The sequence below is a fragment of the Dreissena polymorpha genome, chromosome 1 (assembly GCF_020536995.1).
Source record: "Dreissena polymorpha isolate Duluth1 chromosome 1, UMN_Dpol_1.0, whole genome shotgun sequence".
In the NCBI taxonomy this organism is placed as follows: domain Eukaryota; kingdom Metazoa; phylum Mollusca; class Bivalvia; order Myida; family Dreissenidae; genus Dreissena; species Dreissena polymorpha.
The window spans coordinates 209,882,194-209,904,684 of NC_068355.1; the positions used below are offsets into that span (position 1 = coordinate 209,882,194).

A 22,491-nucleotide genomic window follows, 5' to 3' on the forward strand; every position below is an offset into this window, starting at 1 on the left:
TTTATTTAATTCTTTAAGATACAATTGTCTGCTTGTTCCGCCCAAATGATTATTCGGGAATGCATGGCTCCTTTATTATAAATGGATCAGTTGTATGGAACATAGGTTGGCAACTATCAACGTTCGCCGCCGAAAACGAAATGCAGTTAATTTTAATTTTTACCAATTAACGCTTATAGAAAGACTTACCAAACATACCTGTCATTTAGATTTACACATTGAAATAGAATTTCATAAAGATAGAATTGGTTACATTAGGGGCCTTAAACAAATATACACACAAAAAATCACCTTTTGTTTTGATATCTAGCCAAATCTGATATGCCTTGTCAAACTAGCCTTGTCAAACTAATGAAGTAGCTTCATATTAAAGTAAAATAACTAAAATGGATCCAATTGCTGGTTTGAATAATATTTAATAAACCATCACTGTACTGGATAAATTTAAAAGCATTTTGTATTATTATAATTATACAACAAAATCATGCCAAAATAAAACAAGAAAGACAGAAATGTGTTATGCTTGTACATTGGAATATTTGTTTGTTTCCCTTGATTCGTTCTGTAATAGCCTTTTGATAACACCATAATACAACTTTTCAAACTTTATACTCTCGTTTTCAGGTCTTTGAAAACAAAAATCAATGAACTTATGTTTAAACTATAGAATCATCAAAGTTACTTGTTTCTTATATGTTTTTTTCCGACGAGGACCAATCGACCAATGTTCAAGACCGCATTCTTATTTAGAATGCATCGTAATAACATCATGATTATTAACAAATTCCACCATATACATGTAATAGGTCTCATTTGTATCGTTAAAACTACGTTCATATACATGTTGAATTTGATTAAATGGATGTCCTAAACGAAAAATCAACTGCATAGTTTCGTTTCATCATCTTAAGATATGTGATGTGTATTATTTCAATATAAATAGCACATCATATGTACATTTTTGCAAAGTATTTGTGACTACAATATAAACATAAACACTCACATTAATTTAATTTCGCGTTTTAATGTAAATTTGCTTATGTTAATAATTAAACATTATGTGAACCTGTATTAACCATATTTTAACATTTTCATCAGATTAACATTGATTATTTAATAAAACATGGGATGTATGTTTTGAAATGTAGAGCAGAAGGATAAATAAAAGTAAATTTCGTTAGCAGGGCACTACTATGCGTACTACGATTAAACTGCGAAAAATACGTCATTCAGGTGTGAATAAATTAACTTCCATATAAAATGCTAACCAATATAGCTATGACTATCGTTATACAAAATGCATTAAACACATGTATATATATATGACAGCGATCAGTGAGTTAAAGTGAGAAATACCGAAATGAGATATAACAAGCAAGTTTGAAGATGATTATACAAAATTCCTAAATCTTTGGATTTAAAACATGTAGGATGTAAACAAATAATAATTAACAAGTATTGCATTATTCGATTTTGTTTACACGTGAGTTTATATACCTAAAGAGCGTTTTTCGTAAAGAAGTGGATCAACATAATTAATGCGTGTTAAGGCGACTCTGCATACAGGCGAGAAAATAAGTTTGATTTTTTTTCTCAAATATCTTCTACATTATAAAAATATTGTCTACATTTAACGCGTTTTTATGCACTAAAGAGTATTCAAACAATTTTATTTGCAAACATCATACTTCTAAACTAACGTTATTAACTGGCTTACGTACTGGAAAAAATAGTACATAGTTCATACACTGTACAAGTATTGCTATCTCGAACAGGATATGTTTCGCAAAAATCCCCAAACGTCATTACATTTTATCCCATTTTCACCGCGACATTGACGGTATAACACGTTGTGGAATATACTTGCTTGTATTCAACACTGTGGAATATACCTGTCGCGTGCACGGACTACTTTTTAAATGACGTCATGCGATATGCGCTAAAATTAGGTCGATATTGTTTGGTTCATTGATCGAATTTTAAGGTCACCCATTAAAAGAAAATGTGCATATTTTGCAGAAAAAAATATATATGACATATTCACCAAAAGAAATGTTGAAATAAAATATAAAATTACACGATTTTTGTTTTGTTATTTTTTTTATTTATATTTACTTTACCACTGAATGATTTTTCATAAGAAACAAAGTCGACAAAACTTGAGCTTCAAAATTATACGACATTATTTAGTGTAATGTGCATTGTTTATAACCAAAGCATATACTTTTGACATTTAACTTAAATATTAAGAATGTACAACAAGCCATACACATATCGCACAGTTCATGAATAATCTGCTATGTTTGCTTTCCTATTTAATTCACGTTAGGCATAGAACTGTGTAAAGTATAAGATGGTAAAAATAGCACCACACTGGAATTGGGAACGTCCCATTTTTTACACGGGTATTTTCTACTCATTTATCTGTTGTGTACTGGAATGTTTTCCATTCTTTGTGTATTTATATATTAAATTATTTTCTCGTACAATAAGTGTATATACCATAGATAAATAAAACATTGTGCAAGTTTAAACATAATTATGTTTGTATGCAGAAATCTGCAAATGCAACCGAGTTTACCAACGGCTATTATTAGATAAACTGCTCCGGTTCATTTGAACAGCAGAAATGTAGAGTAAATGACGTAGCGTGTGACGAAGAAGAAAGTTTATCGCGTTCATAAACTCATTTGAATAAAGTGATAGAATGGCATAAGGGTCTTTATTTAACTATGCTAAAATAATTATTAATGACCCTAGATGCAAAATCGTCAATTATTGAGTTAAATGGATTATTAGATGGATTTTAAAGGATAACTAAAGGTAAGATACTAGTTCTTACGTGTTTTGATTTTTGTTTGTACTTTTGTCGTTCCCTGTTCTCGGGGAAATGATTTTAACATGGGCGCCATTGATGCATCGGATCACACACGGCATACCCATAACATTATATAAAAAACACGTTCTGCGCGTCCTTAAATTCATCGTCCGAAGTCGGAAAACGTATTGCCCTGTATATTTTGTCAAATAAAGTGTCAGTCGCTGCAATTGTCTGTTTACTGGTCAAAATTGTCAAGGTCTTCGATAGCTAAAGAAACTTCAGCGTACAGTTTATTTAGTATTGACAGACCTGTACAAAGTCGCGCCAGTCAAAAATCATAAAAAGCGACATTTAAAGTTATGGTAGCCAGAACTAGGTCGTCGATGGTGTACATGTATGTTGACATCGACAGCATTTTGTCAGGAGCAATCGCCGCCATATTGGATTTTGATCATTTTCTTTCGAAAATAAAATAAATTATAGTAAAGTAAAATCTTCTTTTCGCGGTCGTAATGTGTTAAAATTCGCATACTGCGTTAAATTGAATGTAGGCATATGGTGATATTTTTACTTGTTTTACAGTTTGTGTGTGAATTTTTTAAAGACTATTTTGCGTACCAGAACAAATGCATGTATATCACTACGCATGGTTACATTTGTTAGATTTTAAGCGCTTTTATGACTGAATTAGAATTATTGTTAAGGTTATTAGATCTATTTATGTTAAATGTCACGTTGAAAAAATCAAATGGGATAAATAGAATACTAGGATTAGCGTTGAATACAGAGAAGTTTATGTTGCTCGGCTCGAACACCGAAAGCGCTCGCCAAGGCTCGCGCTTCCGGCGTTCTAAGCCTCGCAACATAAACTTCTCTGTATTCAACGCTAACCTAGTATTCTCTATATACTCGATTGCACCTTATGGTGTGCAGTATATCGCTATATAATAATGGTAACGGCAATATAAACAGAAAACATTTGGTTCTAACACAAACACCATATAATGTTGCACAAGTGTAAAACATGTTTGTTCAATTCTTTGTAAACTTAAGTATGTCCAAAATTAAGAGACGCATACGGTTTGGCTTCATCCCTGTTGTTGTCCAAGGTACTGTGCACAGAACAGGTCTCCATGCTGAATTGACTGAGTTCTGCGTGCCCTATAAAGATGAACTTATGAACGTTATCAGTCACTTACACGTACATATAATTATGGTTACCCACTTTTCGACATGGATATAGTTATGTAACAACAAATATTGCTAGTGAATTTTGCGCGTTGTAATTGTCATACCTGATCGGTCACTCGAAGATTTGTTGACAACATCTGTATTAGTAAGTCTGAAATGTAATTCACGGGAATAATGATTATGAGGTAAATAATGTAGAGTATCATACATATTGTTAATTTTGTAATAAGTTATAGTATAACATAGAATAAAAGTGCACTGTTCAAAACCCATGTTGGTGTTCGAGTTCGGTGTTTTGACATGTTCTTAGAAAGTCAATGATAAAAATTAAAATTATGCGGAGACTGACTCGTTTGACTGGAATGATATATATAGCCATAACTAAAGCTACAACCACTGCAAATACAAACTTAAGATTGGTAACTGTAATACAAACTGTAAATACTCACTTAACTGATACATTGATGTGTGTGTATTCTGATTGCAATTGTATAGGGCTTTATATTCAGATCACAGTGTACCAGAACGTTGTTTATAATTTGAACTTTGTTAGATTAACAATACCTTTTCTTCCGGAGTAAGCAACTCATCACCGCGAGTATTATTATGACGATACAATTCACAATCAAGCTTGCAATCATTCCAGACTTAAATCCGCCCCCGCTCTCTTCAGACACAAACCCGTCAATCGATGATTCTGCAGAGAAATGAGTAATTACATCTTTTTGCAAGAATAATGAGGCAATTATTAAATAATTTAGGCAAAAATATTAACAGAGAACTAAACATTAACATTATGATTTATGAGCGATCAACTGCATTTGTGTCATTTATAGGAGTGACATTCTCTGATTAGCATCCCCTCTATTTTTATGAGCAGTGATCCGTTTCGTTCATGTCCCACAAACATAATGCTATCAATATAAAGCAAAGGGAGAATAACTCAACCCAAAGTATTTTTCAAATTAATCTTACCACATGTACCGCCCTTATATCCCGCAACGCATCCCATAGTGCATGTGCCAGAGTTTGAACATCGGCTTTCTCCAGCTACTGGAGCACAGTTTGTTGGACAGGAATTCGAACACTGTCTACCAAAATGGTCATTTACGCATCCTTTGACACAATCACCTTGTTGATCACACCTACTAGTATTTCCTCCTGCTGCGCAGTTTGATGGACAAGGATTCGAACACTGTCTACCAAAATGGTCATTTACGCATCCGTTGAAACAATCACCTTGTTGATCACACCTTCTAGCATTTGCTCCTGTTGCACAATTTATTGGACAAGGGTTCGAACACTGTCGACCAAAATGGCTATCTACGCATCCGTTGACACAAACACCTTGTTGATCACACCTGCTACCATTAGCTACTGCTGCGCAGTTTGATGGACAAGGATTATTACACTTTCTGCCAAAAAAATCCCGGAAACAACCATCAACGCAAACACCTTGGTCATCACAACTTGTGATATTGTTCACCGATGCACAGTTCGTTGGGCAGCTATGTTCACATTGCGAACCATTATGATCTACAACGCATTCATTAAGACATTAGTAATACTTAGACCACAGGCCTCCCTTTAAAGAAAGTGCACATTATTATAAGCTACTGCAAGATCATATGTTGATTATGTTGTTTTGTTTTCTTTTATATGTTTTTTCTACACATAATCATTATTGTTGTTTTGAAATAGACTATACATGTGTTCCAATATTATTTAATATATCGGTTTCTAAAGGAGCGCATTACAGTTTTCGGTTATTTGTGCTGATTTTTATCCGAAATATTAGAATTAAGAATACAAATATACAACTAGTAATGTAACTACTTTAATTTAACGTGTAAAAAATTATTTTTGACTTCAGCCACTATGCCAAGGATAGGTGAATTACATTTTTGTTTGCGCTTGTAACATCTCAGTTTGTAGCCTTGGCGTGTGTGTGTTTTTGTCATTATCGAGTTAACGTATGCATCAATATAAGTTTAACTTACTTCCACAAGGGCAGCCCAGCACGTCAAAGCGTAACGATATGTGCCAATCCCACGTGACTGGTTGGATGCGCACGCACAAAGCACAGACTGGATGTGCAAGCTTGTTTGTCACATATGAATCTTGGTCAGTATTGCCAGGAAATATCTGGAGAAAAAAATAATATAACGTTTATTTAAGTAACTCACCTCATGATCGTTGAGTTTATGGCTTACCAAAATTAAGGCAAAAATCATCAACAAATGTCACAATAAAAAGCGAACTGAATCACCATGAGTATTAATCAAACGCTTTCGATGTCAAGAATAGTGTGAAGCGAGTATGACATTGAATATGTTATATTTTGCCAAAAGAAAAGAACGTGGAGAATACTAGTATACCTAATATAATTTACCTCGTTGTCACCGTTTGCTTTTTTGGTTGTAACAAAATTCACACAGTCTTCTGAAACGTAAAACTGATATGAAGTAACTCGTTGTTCAGCCCCTCTTGCACCGTTTCTACCCTGGGTCACTATTCCAGTTATATAGCTCCTTGCTAGGAATCTCGCCTAAATAATGTGAAAATATAAACACTTTTATATCATTATATACAACTGATAATTGAATGTTGATAATGTCATCAGCTATTTGTATCATGTTTGAATGTGCATATTCATTGAGTAACATATTTATTTACAAAGGTATATGACCTTAAACGCTATTAATTGCTAAAGTCAGAAATAAATATCCAACCATACCTGTATCCACTGTTGAGCATCATTCGATTGGGCAGCCCAACAGCCATTAAGCCAACTATTATTTTCATATATTTCTTTAGTATCCAGCCTATAATTTTGACAAAAGAGGAAGAAACACTGGTGATGAGTTCACGAAAGTTCCGTCGTGTTGTATAAGCTCAAACTTGTCAATAAAAAGTCTTAGATGAACAGGTTATATTATCCACTTCAGGCAAGCCATTCAATTAACAGAACATTATTAAGTATGTGATTCAAAATCACCATTGTCTTATTTTTTGCGCATGTTCTTGACAAACAAAATGATCGTGTTATATTCGGTATAAACTAGATATAAATGAATTACATAGTAAAAATAGACCCCACCCAGCATCTTTCTATGATATACACGTAAAGTAAACAATTGTTTTATGCGGCATTCTTAAAAACAGCTATGCAACCGAAATGTCAAAAAAAAATATATTTTGATTAACCATCACAACATATTTTGATGCGTAATGAACGTGAGCGGTACAAACTTTAAAGGCTTCAATGGCTAAAGTTATTAAATGTAGCATTTCAACATTTTATTTTTGTAGAGAATATTTGCTATCCTGAACATAGACAATGCACGTATGATAATTGATTTTAATATCATACATTATAACTTCTTTTCCTATTTCCAAATGATTTGCACATTATAGGAATTCATTAAATCTGGAAATACGACCTATGAGTGACAAAAAGGTGTACTCATACAATCTCAATTGTTATAAAGTTATTACATTATTACAATTGCTTGACAAACTGAATTGTAATAACGCTAAAACGAGTAATACACTTATTTCTTGGTTATGCTTATTTCTTGTTGTGTGTGCTGTTAAACATGATCTTTGACGTCTTCGTGCTGAACTCCACCTGTATGCTCAAAGTATGTTAGTGAGGTCAAGGAGTTCACTGCTGGTGCCACAAATCAGGTCAGCGTAATCCGCGAATCTCAAATAAAAGATGGATCTGCCATCGATGGGGCTCAACATGCGGTGGTCCTGGCGGTCTCCTGCATTATCTTCTCAAGGAAAAGGTTAAACAAGACAATAGAGAGCAGACATTCCTGACGGACGTCCACCGATGTCCTGAAGTAGTCACACATCTATCAATTGAGAAGTACTGCGCTGATAGCGTTTCCGTTAAGTTCTTTGAGGACTTGCAACAGCCTTTCAACAATTTAATTTTAAAAGTAAGAAAACGAAAGTCCAATCGACATGACTTTCCACGTAGGTCCTTCACATGCATTTGCATATTTATATTCATGTTAGATTGCATCTCACCAAAACCGGATATTTGACAAGAGCGTTCTCCAGAGACAGCTCAACTGTTGTTTTCCTATGGTAGTATTTTTTGTTTCAGTAACCTGCTAAAATGAAAACTAATACATATTTGAAGTTTAATAAAGTTCTTTTGTAGTGTATGAAAACTTAAAGCTGAAAGTCACGATGTGGGCAATCTTAGGAGAGGACCACCATTCAATTTTACATGCCGAATACAATACCTATACGTCTTACAGTTTTAGATCCAAAGATTTTCCAAATGGTCATTACACACGTATACAATTAACAAGAAACCCGCTGGGATGAGCTAACTTCGACCCTAGAGGTAGATTTGAACAGATTAAGTAGTGGACCACAAGACGATGTTGCACATCAATTATTAAACTCATGCCTATTATGTAAAAGACAAGAATGATTTAAACAACTTTGATAAATAGTCACCCAATGGTCACGTTTATTGTTCATTAATCACACCGAGAATACTTTCGACGCCATTTGTACGAGGAAATTACCCTTTGTACACGATTTATTAAGTTGTGTGAACGCGATGCATATCTCGTGATAACCACGTATTACGTCCAGCGTATTAAACAAATCAAGACAAGTAAAAACATCAACATCATCTTAGTGATAGGGGCGTTCGCGTTCAGAGTGGAATTTCTAAGGTAAGATCGGGGCACGTTCTGGCATGACCGGTTTCCTACACAGCAGCTAGCTAGCTTGAGGGGCTCTGATTGCCCTTCTGCCAAACACAAGGTATTAATGATAGGAATCGTGAGGAAAGTTTTTCACTAGTCTCATAAGTCGAAAATGGCTTGCCATCAACACTTAATTAAATAGAATGGCTCTCAACTGACAGGATTAAAACTATAATAAACAAAACGTTACTTTATTTGGTGTGATTATAGATAACTTACTTGTGCTAACGATGTATTAAGTCGTGATGACGATATAATCGACTCGCTGTATCGACTAATTTACCTGTGTGAACGAGATAACTAACTCGTAGTAGTGACTTATTTAATCGCTGTACTTATAACTATATATGAATTTAATGATACGTTGGAACGAGATAACTAATGAGTAGCAACGCCGTAATCAATTAATCAAAATAACGCAGTTTGAGTTACAAAATCGAGGAAACGACATATATTTTAACATAAACATGCCACATATGTGTCATTTTATAGTTAAGACATCCATGTGACACTATTTAAATAAACTTTTAAAGGGAAACATTCATAAATACGGGGTTTTAAGTCAGAATCAACAAGTTGTAGTGCATAGAAATTTGCCCCCAATGGTCCCTATTAAAATCCAGCAGAGGTCAACATTATCTATTCATTATTTGTTTCTATCATCTATAGATTATTATTATTATACATATAATATATAGCTTTGCTAATAAATTTAATGACATAATGACACATTGACAATGAAGAATTGTTTGATAGTTGGATATTTGGGGCTATTTTAACACTATTAATATGTAGACATTAATGTCAGGTTATGATATGTACACATTAAAACGCAAAACTAATTTATTAATCGCTATGTATTTTGGTTAGCGACATGTTAATTGATGGGGACCTACGTAGAAAATAAATGTAGCAATACCACAAAACAGAAACATACTTATACAAATATATGTAAGATTTATTATCGAACCTTGGTTATATACAATATTAAATTATGGCAGTTAACTTTTTACTGCAATAAACATGAACCATTAACACACTTGTTTTCCATAATTTCACATAATTTATTATAGAATCTGCGGTTGCACAAAGTTTTAAGCAATACAGGTGCACGTTTTGCAAAACCGCGTTTGCAAATTAGATTCTTCATTTGTTATTAAAAACTGTAAAATACACATAAAGTAATTCATTGGAACGAAATAATATTCATAAACCATCAAATCATCTGCAGCTTTTTTTGAAGTAGCAACAATATATAATGTTCATGTCATTAAGTTAAATACGGTCTTAAACGTTAAAAAATATTGTGACATCGTTAATAATCACGACATACGATTTACATTCCGCATTTTAAAAATGTTGCATACATAGAATAGGCGTCGGTATTCGTTCATTATGAATTCAAATAAGTCTTACTTGTTTAAGCATATCACTTAAAAGTAAATCAATATCAATTTTCTTTGTTTAATGTGTTACATATGTTGCATTCTTTGGTGAATGTTATTATTATTTCATTATAATCACATATAATCAAGAAGTGATAAATATACTCTTAATATAACATTTTGCATAAATGTAACAATAAATTATACATGTGTTATTATATGGGTATAGTCGTTGATGTTTCATTGACCAAACAAAGCCCGAAAAAAACAGTTATGAAAAACGTATTTTTTTATGAAAGTTATAACTGTTAATCTACATTACCCTACTTAATTGTTTATACCAAAGTGGTACTTCTGCATGTAAAGCAACATTTATACTATCGATAAATCTCGGGACAGGTTGCGATTAACGAGCGGTGAAGCTAAAGTTTGTGTTTAAGTGTTAAACACAGTTAAGCCCCGATCAACGAACACTTGCTCACATGCGTTTGTCCAAAATGCTTCTCTTGCAAAACACTTTATTGTATGTTATTAATTACGGTAAACATTGTGTTGGACATCATGTACAAACGGCGCGAATAGTGCATGCTGCATGAATTCTCTATTCAATTGATTACTGGTTTTTATATGTAGATTCGAACTAACTTGGACTGTGCATCTAATGGCTTCACACAAAAAAGGTAAATCAAGATTTAGGTCGCGTAAACAGCAGCGACACTCGTAAGCGGTAAAAAGTAATTAACATTGCATTAGAATTTTCAAACCATGAGGTTTGTATAGTTAGATTAAAACGCTATCAAAGCTGGGAAATATGTCTCGTCTTGTGTATTGTTATTAAAAAAAACGAACACGGCTACTCAAAAACAATTTTGTTTTCTTTATTATTTGTTTGATTTTATATTTTGAAAATCGGAATACGAACTAGTATATGTCAATTGTAGTGTTCCGTTTTGTCAATGCCTAAACAAAAAACGAAAAGACGGTACATGCACGGGCAAGTATTGAAAAGGTGCTTCGCTGGTACTGTCGCATTTTAATAGGAACGGAAACGGAAATATATTACACGGTTGATGATATGGACAACATTGAGAGAAATGTCAAAGGTCAGTAAGCAATATTTCGACAATAAACAATGATGCTATTGTTTTATTATTTATTGTTTAATGATTGAAGATGACGTTCTTGCATTGTGACCACCATGAAAATAAAATTAAAATGTATCTCTGTAAAATTGGAATATTGCTAGAGCAAATGGAGCTACAGTGCTTTATATTGTTTGTTGAAACGATTCAATCAAAACGAAAACGTTTATTTCATTGTCTTTGTATAATATTACAGAGCGAGAATCAACTGTTTTGTGTATAATAGATTTAAAGACTGCTAAATCGTGTTTATTGACCGTTCAAAGCCGATCATCCAAGCTTTTTTATAATGTATAATGTACGATGTATGTTGTTTGTATCATACAGTGCAAGCAATACTGCTGGGGCATCTGTAGTATCTTTATATTAAAATTCGTCGAGTATCATATCATGTTTTTATCGTTCATTGGTCGCATTTCAATAGTTATATTCCTTTTTTATTTTTTCTAGAATCTAAAGTATAATAAGTTTAGAGCATCAAGACATACCGCCTTTACCATAACAGAATATTATTACACATCAGGGTAAGAGTTACAAACGATTGCAGTTGTATTATACAGATGATTACAGTTCTGTTATTATAGCACTTTATATGCAATTTTCAACAAATAAAATAATTAATTGCATTTGAGGGCGCTATAACACTTAAATGCACCCAACATGTAAAAATGAAAAAGATACATAAGGAGGAAAAGAATATATTCATAGGGTAGAATAATCCATCATTATAATAAAAGGTTGACTTTTCAACAACTGGGGAAAGTGTGCCTTATCATCACAAGCGCAACACAACTCGTTTGCTGCATTTACTCTTTTATTTATTCATTATTCACATTAGTACATCCTCCTTTATTTCCCCCCTTACTCTCTTCTATCCTCTGCCTTTTCCGAACTCTATCCAATCCCAAACTCATTTTTGCATAACTTGTTTCTAACGTATTTCCAACTGACTCTCTAACTTCTTACATATTTCCAACTGACTGTCTTACTGTTTCTTCCTAACATCTCACTGACTTTCTCCCCTTTCAAAACCCTTTCATCCCTAATACCAAGTCACGCCCACACACATCACTGACCAATCATATCTCTCTCTCATCCACAAATCATACAGTACCTTACTTCCTTTCTTCTATAAGACTGTAATTAATTAGCACATAGTCTTAGAATCTTTAGATCTTTAGTCACAATCATTATTTATAGTTGGAGCTGATAAGCATGCAGTCTGCATCATGAGTGTGAATTCAACATGAATAGACTTACAAGACTGTAACTAACAAAATGTAATCACAATTCAGGGCGAAAAACGATTGTATTACTTTAATATCTTTATTACAATTGGGTTTGTATGAGAACACGATTTTTGTCATTGATGGGTCGTACTACCTTTTTAAGATTTTATATACATGTATACACTATATTTTGCAATAATCTGTGTTTGAAAATCCGTTCAGATGCAATTTTAAACCAAGTAATAAGTTTATTACACTTTCGGGCGTTATTACAATTCTGGTTGTCAAGCAATTGTAATAATGTAATAACTTGATTACAATTGAGGTTGTATGAGAACACCTTTTTGTCATTCATAGGTCGTATTACCCTATAAATATATTTTTTTATATATGTATGCATTATATTTTGCAAACATCTGTGTTTGAAAATGCGATCAGATGCAATTTCAAACCAAGCAATAAGTTTATTACACTTTCGGGCTTTATTACAATTCAGAGCGACATGCAATTGTAATAATGTTATAACTTTATATTACAATTGAATTAGTATGAGAACACCTTTTTTGTCATTCATAGGTCGTATTGCCCTATGAATATAATTTTTTATACATGAATGCATTATAATTTGCAATAATATGTGTTTGAAAACACGATCAGATGAAATGTTAAACCAAGAAATAAGTTTATAACACTTTCGGGCATTATATCAATTCAGTATGTCACGCAATTGTAATTATATAATAACTTTATTAGAATTGAGGTAGTATGAGAACACCTTTTTGTCATTCATAGGTCGCATTGCTCAATTTATATAAATTTTATATACATGTATGCATTATATTTTGTAATAATATGTGTTTGAAAATGCGTTCAGATGCAATTTTAAATCAAGTAATAAGTTTATTACACTTTCGGGCGTTATTACAATTCTGGTTGTCAAGCAATTGTGATAATGTAATAACTTGATTACAATTGAGGTTGTATGAGAACACCTTTTTTGTCATTAATAGGTCGTATTGCCCTATTTATATAAATTTTATATACATGTATGCATTATAATTTGCAATGATATGTGTTTGAAAATGCGATCAGATGGTATGTTAATCCAAGAAATAAGTTTATTACACTTTCGGGCATTATTACGATTCAGGTTGCATTCAATTGTAATAATGTAATAAAGTTTACTTCAATTCAGGTCGTTATTACACTTCAGGTTGTAACAAAGCTGTGGATCCCGCCTTAGAACCGTCAGTAAAAAGCAGTTGCGGCGCAAATTGATTTTTTATAAGAAACCTTACACTGAGTCCACAATTTATTAATCGCAAACGCACATTGTAATAATATTGCAAGTCAATTCAATATTTTACAATAAAAGACAATTTTAATTCAATTACTATTCAATTCATTTTGAGCCGCTTTTGAAGCTTTTAAACAGCTATATGAAATATAGTTAATCAAGCTTACTGAATCTTTGCTTATGAACAATTTCAATACATAATTTCATAAAGTATAAGAATTCGTGATCATTAAAACTATTTTTCAAAATGTTTTCTTTCCTAAAAGTAACCGTTTGCCAATCAACTTATAGGACCATAATTGCCCTTAAATGCTAAACTTCTTTCAAGTTGATGAGACAATGTGAATGATTTGACTTTATTAACTTGTTTTGTTTTCTTTGCAACACCAATGTTTAAATATTGACCAAATGTTTCGTCTTAATTAGATTTCAAATGAGGCATCTAAAGTTTCATCCTAAGTTTGTTCATATGACATGGTAAGTTCGTTTTGAACCACTTTCGACCCAAATTCAACTTGGGCCCTGATATTGTAAAGATAATCAATTAAAAAATGATGTTATAAATGCGGGTTTTATTGTGATAGAAATTGTTTGTAAATATTTGACCTTAAGATTAACAGTGTTACCAAAATGGCCCAAATTCGAACTCTTCTTAGATATAGTCAACGTAAACGTTCTTAAACATTCACTACATATTTCATTGAGATCTAGTACAAACACAGCTGCTAGATCTTTTTTTCATTTGCTCTCAGAAATTTGCCATTAAGAATTACAGTTTTACCCCAAAATTCCCAAATTCGAAATGGTCTTACATAATTATAGTCAATATAAATGTTTTTAAACATTCACTACATGTTTCAATGAGATCTAGTACAATCACAGCTGCTAGATCTTCTGGTTTTTCTGCTATCATATGCTGTAACATCGAGTGATTAAAATTCGAAATTTGCCTATGCAGTGTCGTCCATGTTGAATATTGAATAATAAATGTGATTTCTAGAATGGTAAGATAATTTTCCTAGCATTTAAATGAGTGAACTATAAATTACTCCTCTTCACCCTATTTCAACATTATCCTAGATATTAGAGATATAAAATTGCGATCAAGTTATATTAAGATACAGTTATTAAGGTGGCTTTTTGAGTGGAACCAAGCTTTTTTCCTGGATTTTACCTGGTGACTTAATTTTAATTATATCTTGACTCATTTAAAACTTAGCCGAGATTTTGTCAATATGAACAGTATAACCAAGCTCCATCAAGATTGTCTCTAGAAATGTGAAAACATAAATGTTGATTAGGCATGACACTAGAACGCTGGGCATGACTAAAATAGCTCACATGAGAACTTAAGAAGCACTTTAGCAAATTAACAGACCCGTCTGTGTATTTCTGAGACATAAAGCCAATGTGTCAACAGTTTATGTACACAAGCATATATCTGGGAGTATTTAAGCCTTGCCAAAAAACAAATATGACTCTTATTGTGTAAGCCAGGTACATAGATGAAATTTCCAAATACTCGAATATTTTAGCATCTAAATAGAGAGCCTTGTTAAAATATACCTGGATCTCCACGGACTATAGTTGTCGGTTATCCTATTGTCGTTATTCCCATTAAACTGACTAGAAGCCGTCAGATAATCGTCAGGAATGGGACGTTTCCCGGACACCAGATGCGTAGTTTCCAGACAGGTCGAGGTACCTAACCGTTGTGTAAATGAAGATATAAGGTAATTCGAAAAACATTACCATGACAGTAGTTCATGTTGGTCTCCTATCTGTTTAAGGGAAGTTGTCAATGGCGATAATTATTCAGGACAAAACATACAGCATAACTTAAAACATAAAAAGGAAAATAATAATATAAAATAACGACACATTACCTGTTGTAAATATAATTAAAATAATTAAATTGTCTAATTCAATTAAACTTTTTTTAATTTGTATTGATTGTAAAATGATAATTGGCAATAGTTATAACATGCTTAATTGATCACAAGCTCAAATATGTATACTAGACCTCTTGCAATCAGGCTGAGTTCAATGATCGCTAGTACTCTGACCGCCACTTGGAACTAAAAAATTAATAATAACTGTGAATACCTTGGAATAAAATAAACGGATATCTGCTTCATTTTCCTGTTTGGACAAAGATAATTTTGTTTTAATAACAAAAGCGGCATACGCTTTTATATGAGGATTTAATTTAATCTGGATTATGGAACAACTTTTGCATTTTTTCAAACCATCAGAAAATGTACATACACGCAACATAGGAACACAGTAGGGTTCAGATAAAATTATTTCTCAGTTCTAAAGTTCATTCCCTCTAATTACTTCCAAAAATCATATCAATATTAAATACATAAAGCCGCTTTATTTATATGGTTTACAAGAAATATTACGATAGTGAATCTGGTTGCCATTGGATTGAAATATTATTCCATAAGATCCACCTACAGCGATAATCATGTATTATAAATGGTCAATATGAAGATGTGTTTTAAACTGATGACTCCTTAATGTATATGTGTAAAGTAGAACGTATACTTAAATACAAAAATGGTATGCACACATTGGATAAATAATTTTTAACTTTTTAATTTTTCGGCTGCTAATTATTGTGTTTCATTGTGCTCGCTATATGTTTTATTTAAAATACCAATGCACAAAGCAAAAAAGAGCTTTTTATACAAAATGTGTCCGAATTCGATTTGTTAACTTAAACACACCCCACGTGCTCAATCATGGTTAAATTTTTGGTAAATAAAATGCTGGTTTCAGTTTGGGCATTTTCAGTCCAGATTTCAGATATGCAAAAACATCCCTGACAAAGAAAAATCGCGAAAAATGACGAATCGTTCGATTATTAAGATGTTCACTTGAAATTATCCAAACCTATCGTGGTTATCGTATGGCGTTCTTTGCTTTTGTATCCAATATGCGTTGCCATTCAAACTTATCGTTTCAATGCTAATCAAAATATACTGACCCCCAAATATACATTGTATACTGATACAAAACATATACTGAACATGTTTTCGAGGCGCATGATTGCGTAAATAAACATAGACATGATTTGCTTTTCACGCAACTTAAGACTTACCATAATTACTCTCAGTTTTCGGACACTTAATACTTTTGGACATAAGAATTAATTTTTGTGGCTTCCATTTTTCGGACAATCAACTTTTCCTCTATTGTTTATTACAACAATTTTGACAGTTGCATTTGATCCAAGATCATCTCCCCTGTAATTGCGTTTTACACTCGGATGTCGGTAATAAACGATGACAGATAAATGCAAGAAGTACGGTGGCATAGAGCTGTCTTTCACTTCCCTTTTTTAAATTGCTCTCCTCTTTTTTCTATCTCGTGGCCACGAGTTAGCTATGTCGGCCAAATGTATGATACGTTTGCCTGCATTAGTTTTTAATGCAACATACTTTTCTGAAATACAAAACTTTATACAGCTAATACAACTTGTTTTTTATTTATAAGTCTCACCTGCATAGCTAACATTGAGAAGAACACGTTATTACTCATTTAGCACAAAAATAAATCACATTCCGAAACACTATTATGTCCATAGATTCGCAGACCAAAGACCTCCACTATTCAATTTCGCCCATTTAACAATACCTGAATGCCAACAAAACCAAACCTGTTAAGCGCTTTAAGCTCTTAAATAGGATATAGCCTTATTATTTATATTCACTTTTGCCAACGACTGGGAGTATTTACCCTCTGATTTATCTCAGCGCTTGATTTGTCGTCTCGAGTCACGGTTGATGTGGAATGTAATAAGGAAGTATTGCTACGGCGACAACATTTAACATATATCGTCAAACAACACCCGTCACGTGCATCGAATCGTGTCATTTAACCATGATTAAAAAGCATTATATTACAAAATAATCTTTAATGTGACAACTGACACTCAGTTCGACGGTCAATTTAGGCATGGTAAGTTCATGTTCAAAATCAATAAGACCACCCCTTACACTTTGTCCTTTAAAAACTATATTTCATGATAGCTTTTTGCGATGCCATAACACATCAAAGAGACTGGTGTCCTGTGTCTAGGCAAATTGTACAGTTCGAGATGATATGTTAACACATCGTGTTCCTCCAGCAAGGGTGGATTTTCAAATAACTGGTAAGAAGCGGCAGGTATTGAGCGACAGAGAACCAAGTCCTTATGGAACACAACGAGGTTATATTCCAAAAGAAACTTACACATATTACCAAGTTTCATGAGCCATTTTAACTTAACAGAGAGGTAAAATTACTTAAGTTAAAGTACCGATGGGCAATTACTTATAGCTGTAACAAGGAATCTAAACATGCATATTAATTGCTTCGAACTTTTAAAAAATGGTCACATATTGCAACTAGTGAAGCATATTATTAATGGTTCTTTATACGCATGTCATTTTTTTCACGACGAGGCAACACTCATTTACATGAAGGAATATATGTCATTTGGCATTAGCAGGTATTAGATTATCACTAGGTAAAAAGTATACTTATTTAGTGTGGCATTTGTTACTTAACACATTTAAATTAGGCACTGTATTAAGACAATGATAGCGTAAAATTAACCGTTAATGCCTTAACTCATAATATGTCTTGAGCAAATATAATAAAATTCCTTTACATTTCCATAATTACATTGTTTACCCTGATTGAAGAGTCATGTTACTTATGACCAAGTTCCTGAGCATTGTTTCTGCACATGGAAGTGCAGATTGTGTGTACTGTAAAGTTTTACTTTATCAAGGCTTAACTGGTAATGTACTAAAGTATGTTTAATCCTTGTTCTGCGTTTTTCAAGAAGCTCATGTATAACTGATTATATAAGTGTGTTTTGTCACACAACTATCCCAGGGGTCACGTGATATTATAATAGCATTATAAAGTAAATAACGTTACAAATAACTACTTGGTGTGCACCATCGTGTAGTTACTTACTAACACTTTTTTTCTTATCATGAGCCTGGTTTCCAAATCCCATTAACCAAACCCCAGGGGCCACGTAATTCATATAGACTTGTAAAGCAAATAACTAAAAAAATCTTCTTTGAAACCACAAGTCCCGGATCATTTACGTGATTAACGTAACATAAGGTATACGTCTTGCACAAATGTTTCTAAACTCAAGCCTTTGTATGCAAAACTGAGCGCAATCAATGGGTGACATACTTGTGACGATATTTCAAAACTACTACATTGTATACAATAAGTATCTGTTTTGTATAAGATCTTCCCAAACCATAACGCAAGACCGTATTTGCATTGCTAAGTTTAATGCAATCTATTATTACGAAATAATATTAGACCAACTCGAAGAGTTTAAATATGACACTCTTATCATAACGATTGGGCGATGTTATTCATACGTGTTTAAGTGTCTTTCAAATGTGAATCATTTCATGAGCGATATACCTGATAGGTCTAAACAAACATAAAGTTCGTATTCAATGTAGGTATCAATGCACGATTTCAGTATTGATATTTTCCTTCAGATTTCAAGTAAGCATTGGCTAAGCTATAATTGGAAACATAAAATGCGTCGCAGTAACTCTATCTCATATACATGAAAACAGGTTGGTCTGTGGAAATTATTGACTAACCTAGTTTTACATTAAGCAAAATTGAAACCGTTGTACTTTAGTGTCCTACCAAAATCAATTATTCAAAATTTAAAGTCGTGTTTATGAGACATGTTCAATTTTGGTTTATGATGCATTCCAATTTGTGTCACCTTACATCGGACGAAAATTATATTGCTTTGGTTAATTAATTTTCTGAATAATTATTCTACAATGAAACTACGCTCCATTTATAATTATGTACTTTACTATAAAAATAAAGATTTAATATATAATATAAAACAGAACAATTTATATGTAAGCAAATAATTTAAGTATTAAAGAACTCGCAAAACTTACGCACTTGATAAATCTTAAACATTCCATTAAGCAAATATACATATGGTTTAAATAAGTATATCTTTGTGTGACAAATAAAATGAATAGAGCTTTGTGCTCAATGGAAGATATCTACCGGCATATTGCCAAAACCACGTCGATTTTTGAATATACAAGGACTGCTTAATCATCGATTATTCATTACGGCATTCAGCACCGCACTTCTTGATTGGCAATGTGGTCGATATATATATATAAACCGCTGACTTCACTAAGTTCTTAAGCAGAATCATATTTAAAAATGAAATGAGACAAATACATTCGATAAACTTATTTAAGCAATTACACCCGTATTGCAACCGTATTGAAACTCTCTTTGGAGAACGTATTATTAGAAAATGAAACGATATTTTCGAGTTCGAGTTTGTGGATCTGGGCCTTGGCTTGAGGTTTGGGATCCCATAATGTGGATGAGTACTCAAGTGTTGGTCTGACCATAGCTGTGTAGGCAGTGCTCTTGACTTCTTTGCTGCAATCGCCAAGGTAGCGTCGAATAAATCCCAGGGTTCTGTTAGCTTTGGTAGTTGTTATGTCCACGTGCTTCTGCCAGCTCAGATCTTCACTTAAAGTGACTCCTATGTATTTGCTGATGTATGTGGTCTGCGAGACTTGGTCATGGAGAGTTTATATGGTGTTAATCACTTTTCTTCTGTTGGTGGATACTCTGATGACAGTTCACTTCTCCGGATGAAAAGACATTTGCCATTTGTTCTCCCACTCTTCGAGCGCGGTGAGGTCTTTCTTGAGGCAGTCAGCGTCTTGTTGGTTCCTGATTTCTCGGAAAAGTAGGCTGTCATCAGCGAACAGCTTGGTTACGATTAAGGTGATACAGTCAGAGAGGTCATTTATGTACGTCAGGAAGAGTAAGGGTCCAAGCACTGTACCTTGGGGGACGCCTGATATAACGTCTTATTCTGACGACATCTCTCCTTCTAGCAGAACCTTCTGTTTCCGGTTGCTGAGGAACGACTCGATCCATCTGGCTGTAATATCTCTGATTCCGTAGAAGTTAAGTTTATGCATGAGGCGTTGGTTGGGGACTTTATCGAACGCCTTGGCGAAATCTAGTTGGATCACATCGACTTGGCTTCTGTCTTTCAGATTGGTGGTGATTGATCGTATTGTCTCGATTAGCTGTGCTTCGCACAAACGTTTGGAACGGAAGCCGTGTTGGAAGTCGTGGAGAATGTTATGCTTAGCGTAAAACCGCATGACTGAGCTATGTATGATGTGCTCCATAATCTTTGAGACTACTGATGTCAGGGAGACTGGTCTGTAATTCGATGGTAAGTGCCGTTCTCCCTTCTTCAAGATAGCCATGACTTGTGCATCTCTCCAATCTTTGGGAACAGTGCCAAGGTTATGGAAGAATTGGTATAGCCTGGTTAGGATTAGTGCTAATTCGTCAGCGGCTAGTCTCAGTAAGGCAGGGCTGATGTTGTCTGGTCCTGATGCTTTACGAATTTTTAGCTGTGATAGTTGTGTGTGAACCCCAGGAGTACTAAAAAGGACGTTATTCATTGTGGGATGGCGGCTTGGTCCCTTGTCAGGCATCGATAAGAAGTTCTCTCTGGTGAATACTGACTGAAATTGTATGTTTAGGATTTCTGTTATACTTTTGATATTACTGTGGATAAACCCATCTTGATTTTTCAGTGGTGCGACTCCGATTGTGTCTTGTTTCCGGTCCTTGACAGCTCCAAAAGCGTTTAGGTTTGTCGGCATGGCTTGATGTTACCATATCTTTCATGTAGTGTTTGTGTGCAGATCTAATTACCATTTGACTTGAGGCTTTAATTCGGCATACCTGGTCCAGTCTGCAGGACTACCGGAACGTTTTGCCTTCTTGTATTCACGTATCTTGCGTTTTGAAAGACGACGCAGCTTGGTATTAATCCATGGGTGGGTGAACCTAGATGCTGTACGGCGGGTAGGGACGAATTTGTTCTTGACAGAGTCGATGGCGCTGTTGATGGATTGCCACATATCCTCGACTTAGTGGAAGTCCTCTGACATGAACTTGTCTCTAAATGTAGAGAGTGTACCTTTAATCCCTTCTGTGTCGGCTTTGTCCCAAAGGTAAATGGTGCTCCTATGTGGTCTGGAACGAACAGGTTGCATGGCAAAGTTAAAAAAACTACATCGTGGTCACTCTTAGCAGAGATTGATGGCAACGTCTTGCATCGAGGAGTGAAACTTGGGTGGGAGGTAAATATAAGATCCAGGATGTTGTTTTCTCTGGTGGGTGAGGTAACCATCTGTTCTAAGTCGAGATCTGATGCTAGGTCTTAGTAGTGTTGGTTGACCTTATTTTAATAGTCCAGGTTGCTTCTGATAGAGTTTGTTTGCCACATAATATCTGGGAGGTTAAAATCACCACCAATATCAAATTTGGCTCCAGCATGTTTGCGGCGTGGTGATATAAATTCTGATCTTGTGTCGTTTAGATACGTTTCATCAGTTCTATCTGGAGGTCAGTAATAGGCGCCAATTACTAGTTTCTTGTTTTCTCCGAGCTTTAGTGTCCCACTAATGAATTCAGATCTTTTGCTACAACTTACATCAGTGATATTTAAGTCTGATTTCACTGCAAGTAAAACGCCTCCATGTGGGTTGTTTGGGCGGTCATTTCTGTGGACGTCAAAACCTAATGAGTTTTCAAACACTTCTGATGAAAAAACGTCTTCACTC

General features: G+C 33.9%; 1 protein-coding gene across 3 annotated transcripts; it reads right to left on the reverse strand.

The window, feature by feature from the left end:
- Positions 1-2,145: 2,145 nt before the first annotated feature.
- LOC127864837 (uncharacterized) lies at positions 2,146-19,823 on the reverse strand. Of its 3 annotated transcripts, none has more exons than XM_052404727.1 (10): positions 19,766-19,823; positions 15,828-15,882; positions 15,371-15,509; positions 6,750-6,837; positions 6,405-6,560; positions 6,013-6,157; positions 4,988-5,548; positions 4,577-4,709; positions 4,117-4,163; positions 2,146-3,982 (listed from the first exon to the last, which is right to left on the reverse strand). In XM_052404727.1, exons 1-10 carry the CDS (start codon positions 19,781-19,783, stop codon positions 3,870-3,872), a joined length of 1,455 nt encoding a protein of 484 aa, XP_052260687.1. In that variant the 5' UTR covers positions 19,784-19,823; the 3' UTR covers positions 2,146-3,869. The 3 variants fall into 3 exon arrangements, with proteins under 3 accessions (XP_052260687.1, XP_052260685.1, XP_052260686.1); XM_052404725.1 differs by having other exon boundaries at positions 19,762-19,811; XM_052404726.1 differs by lacking the exon at positions 19,766-19,823 and adding an exon at positions 17,315-17,538.
- Between the last annotated feature and the right edge of the window lie 2,668 nt (positions 19,824-22,491).

Bases quoted from the DNA above. Each gene is read 5' to 3' on its own strand.
- LOC127864837 (XM_052404725.1), bottom strand. From the start codon at position 19,803: ATGTATATTTGCTTAATGGAATGTTTAAGATTTATCAAGTGC. The intron at 5,549-6,012 runs GTAAGTTAAACT...AATGCGTTGTAG, and splicing joins GCTGGGCTGCCCTTGTGGAA to ATCATAATGGTTCGCAATGT. The intron at 4,710-4,987 runs GTAAGATTAATT...ATTTCTCTGCAG, and splicing joins ATATAAGGGCGGTACATGTG to AATCATCGATTGACGGGTTT.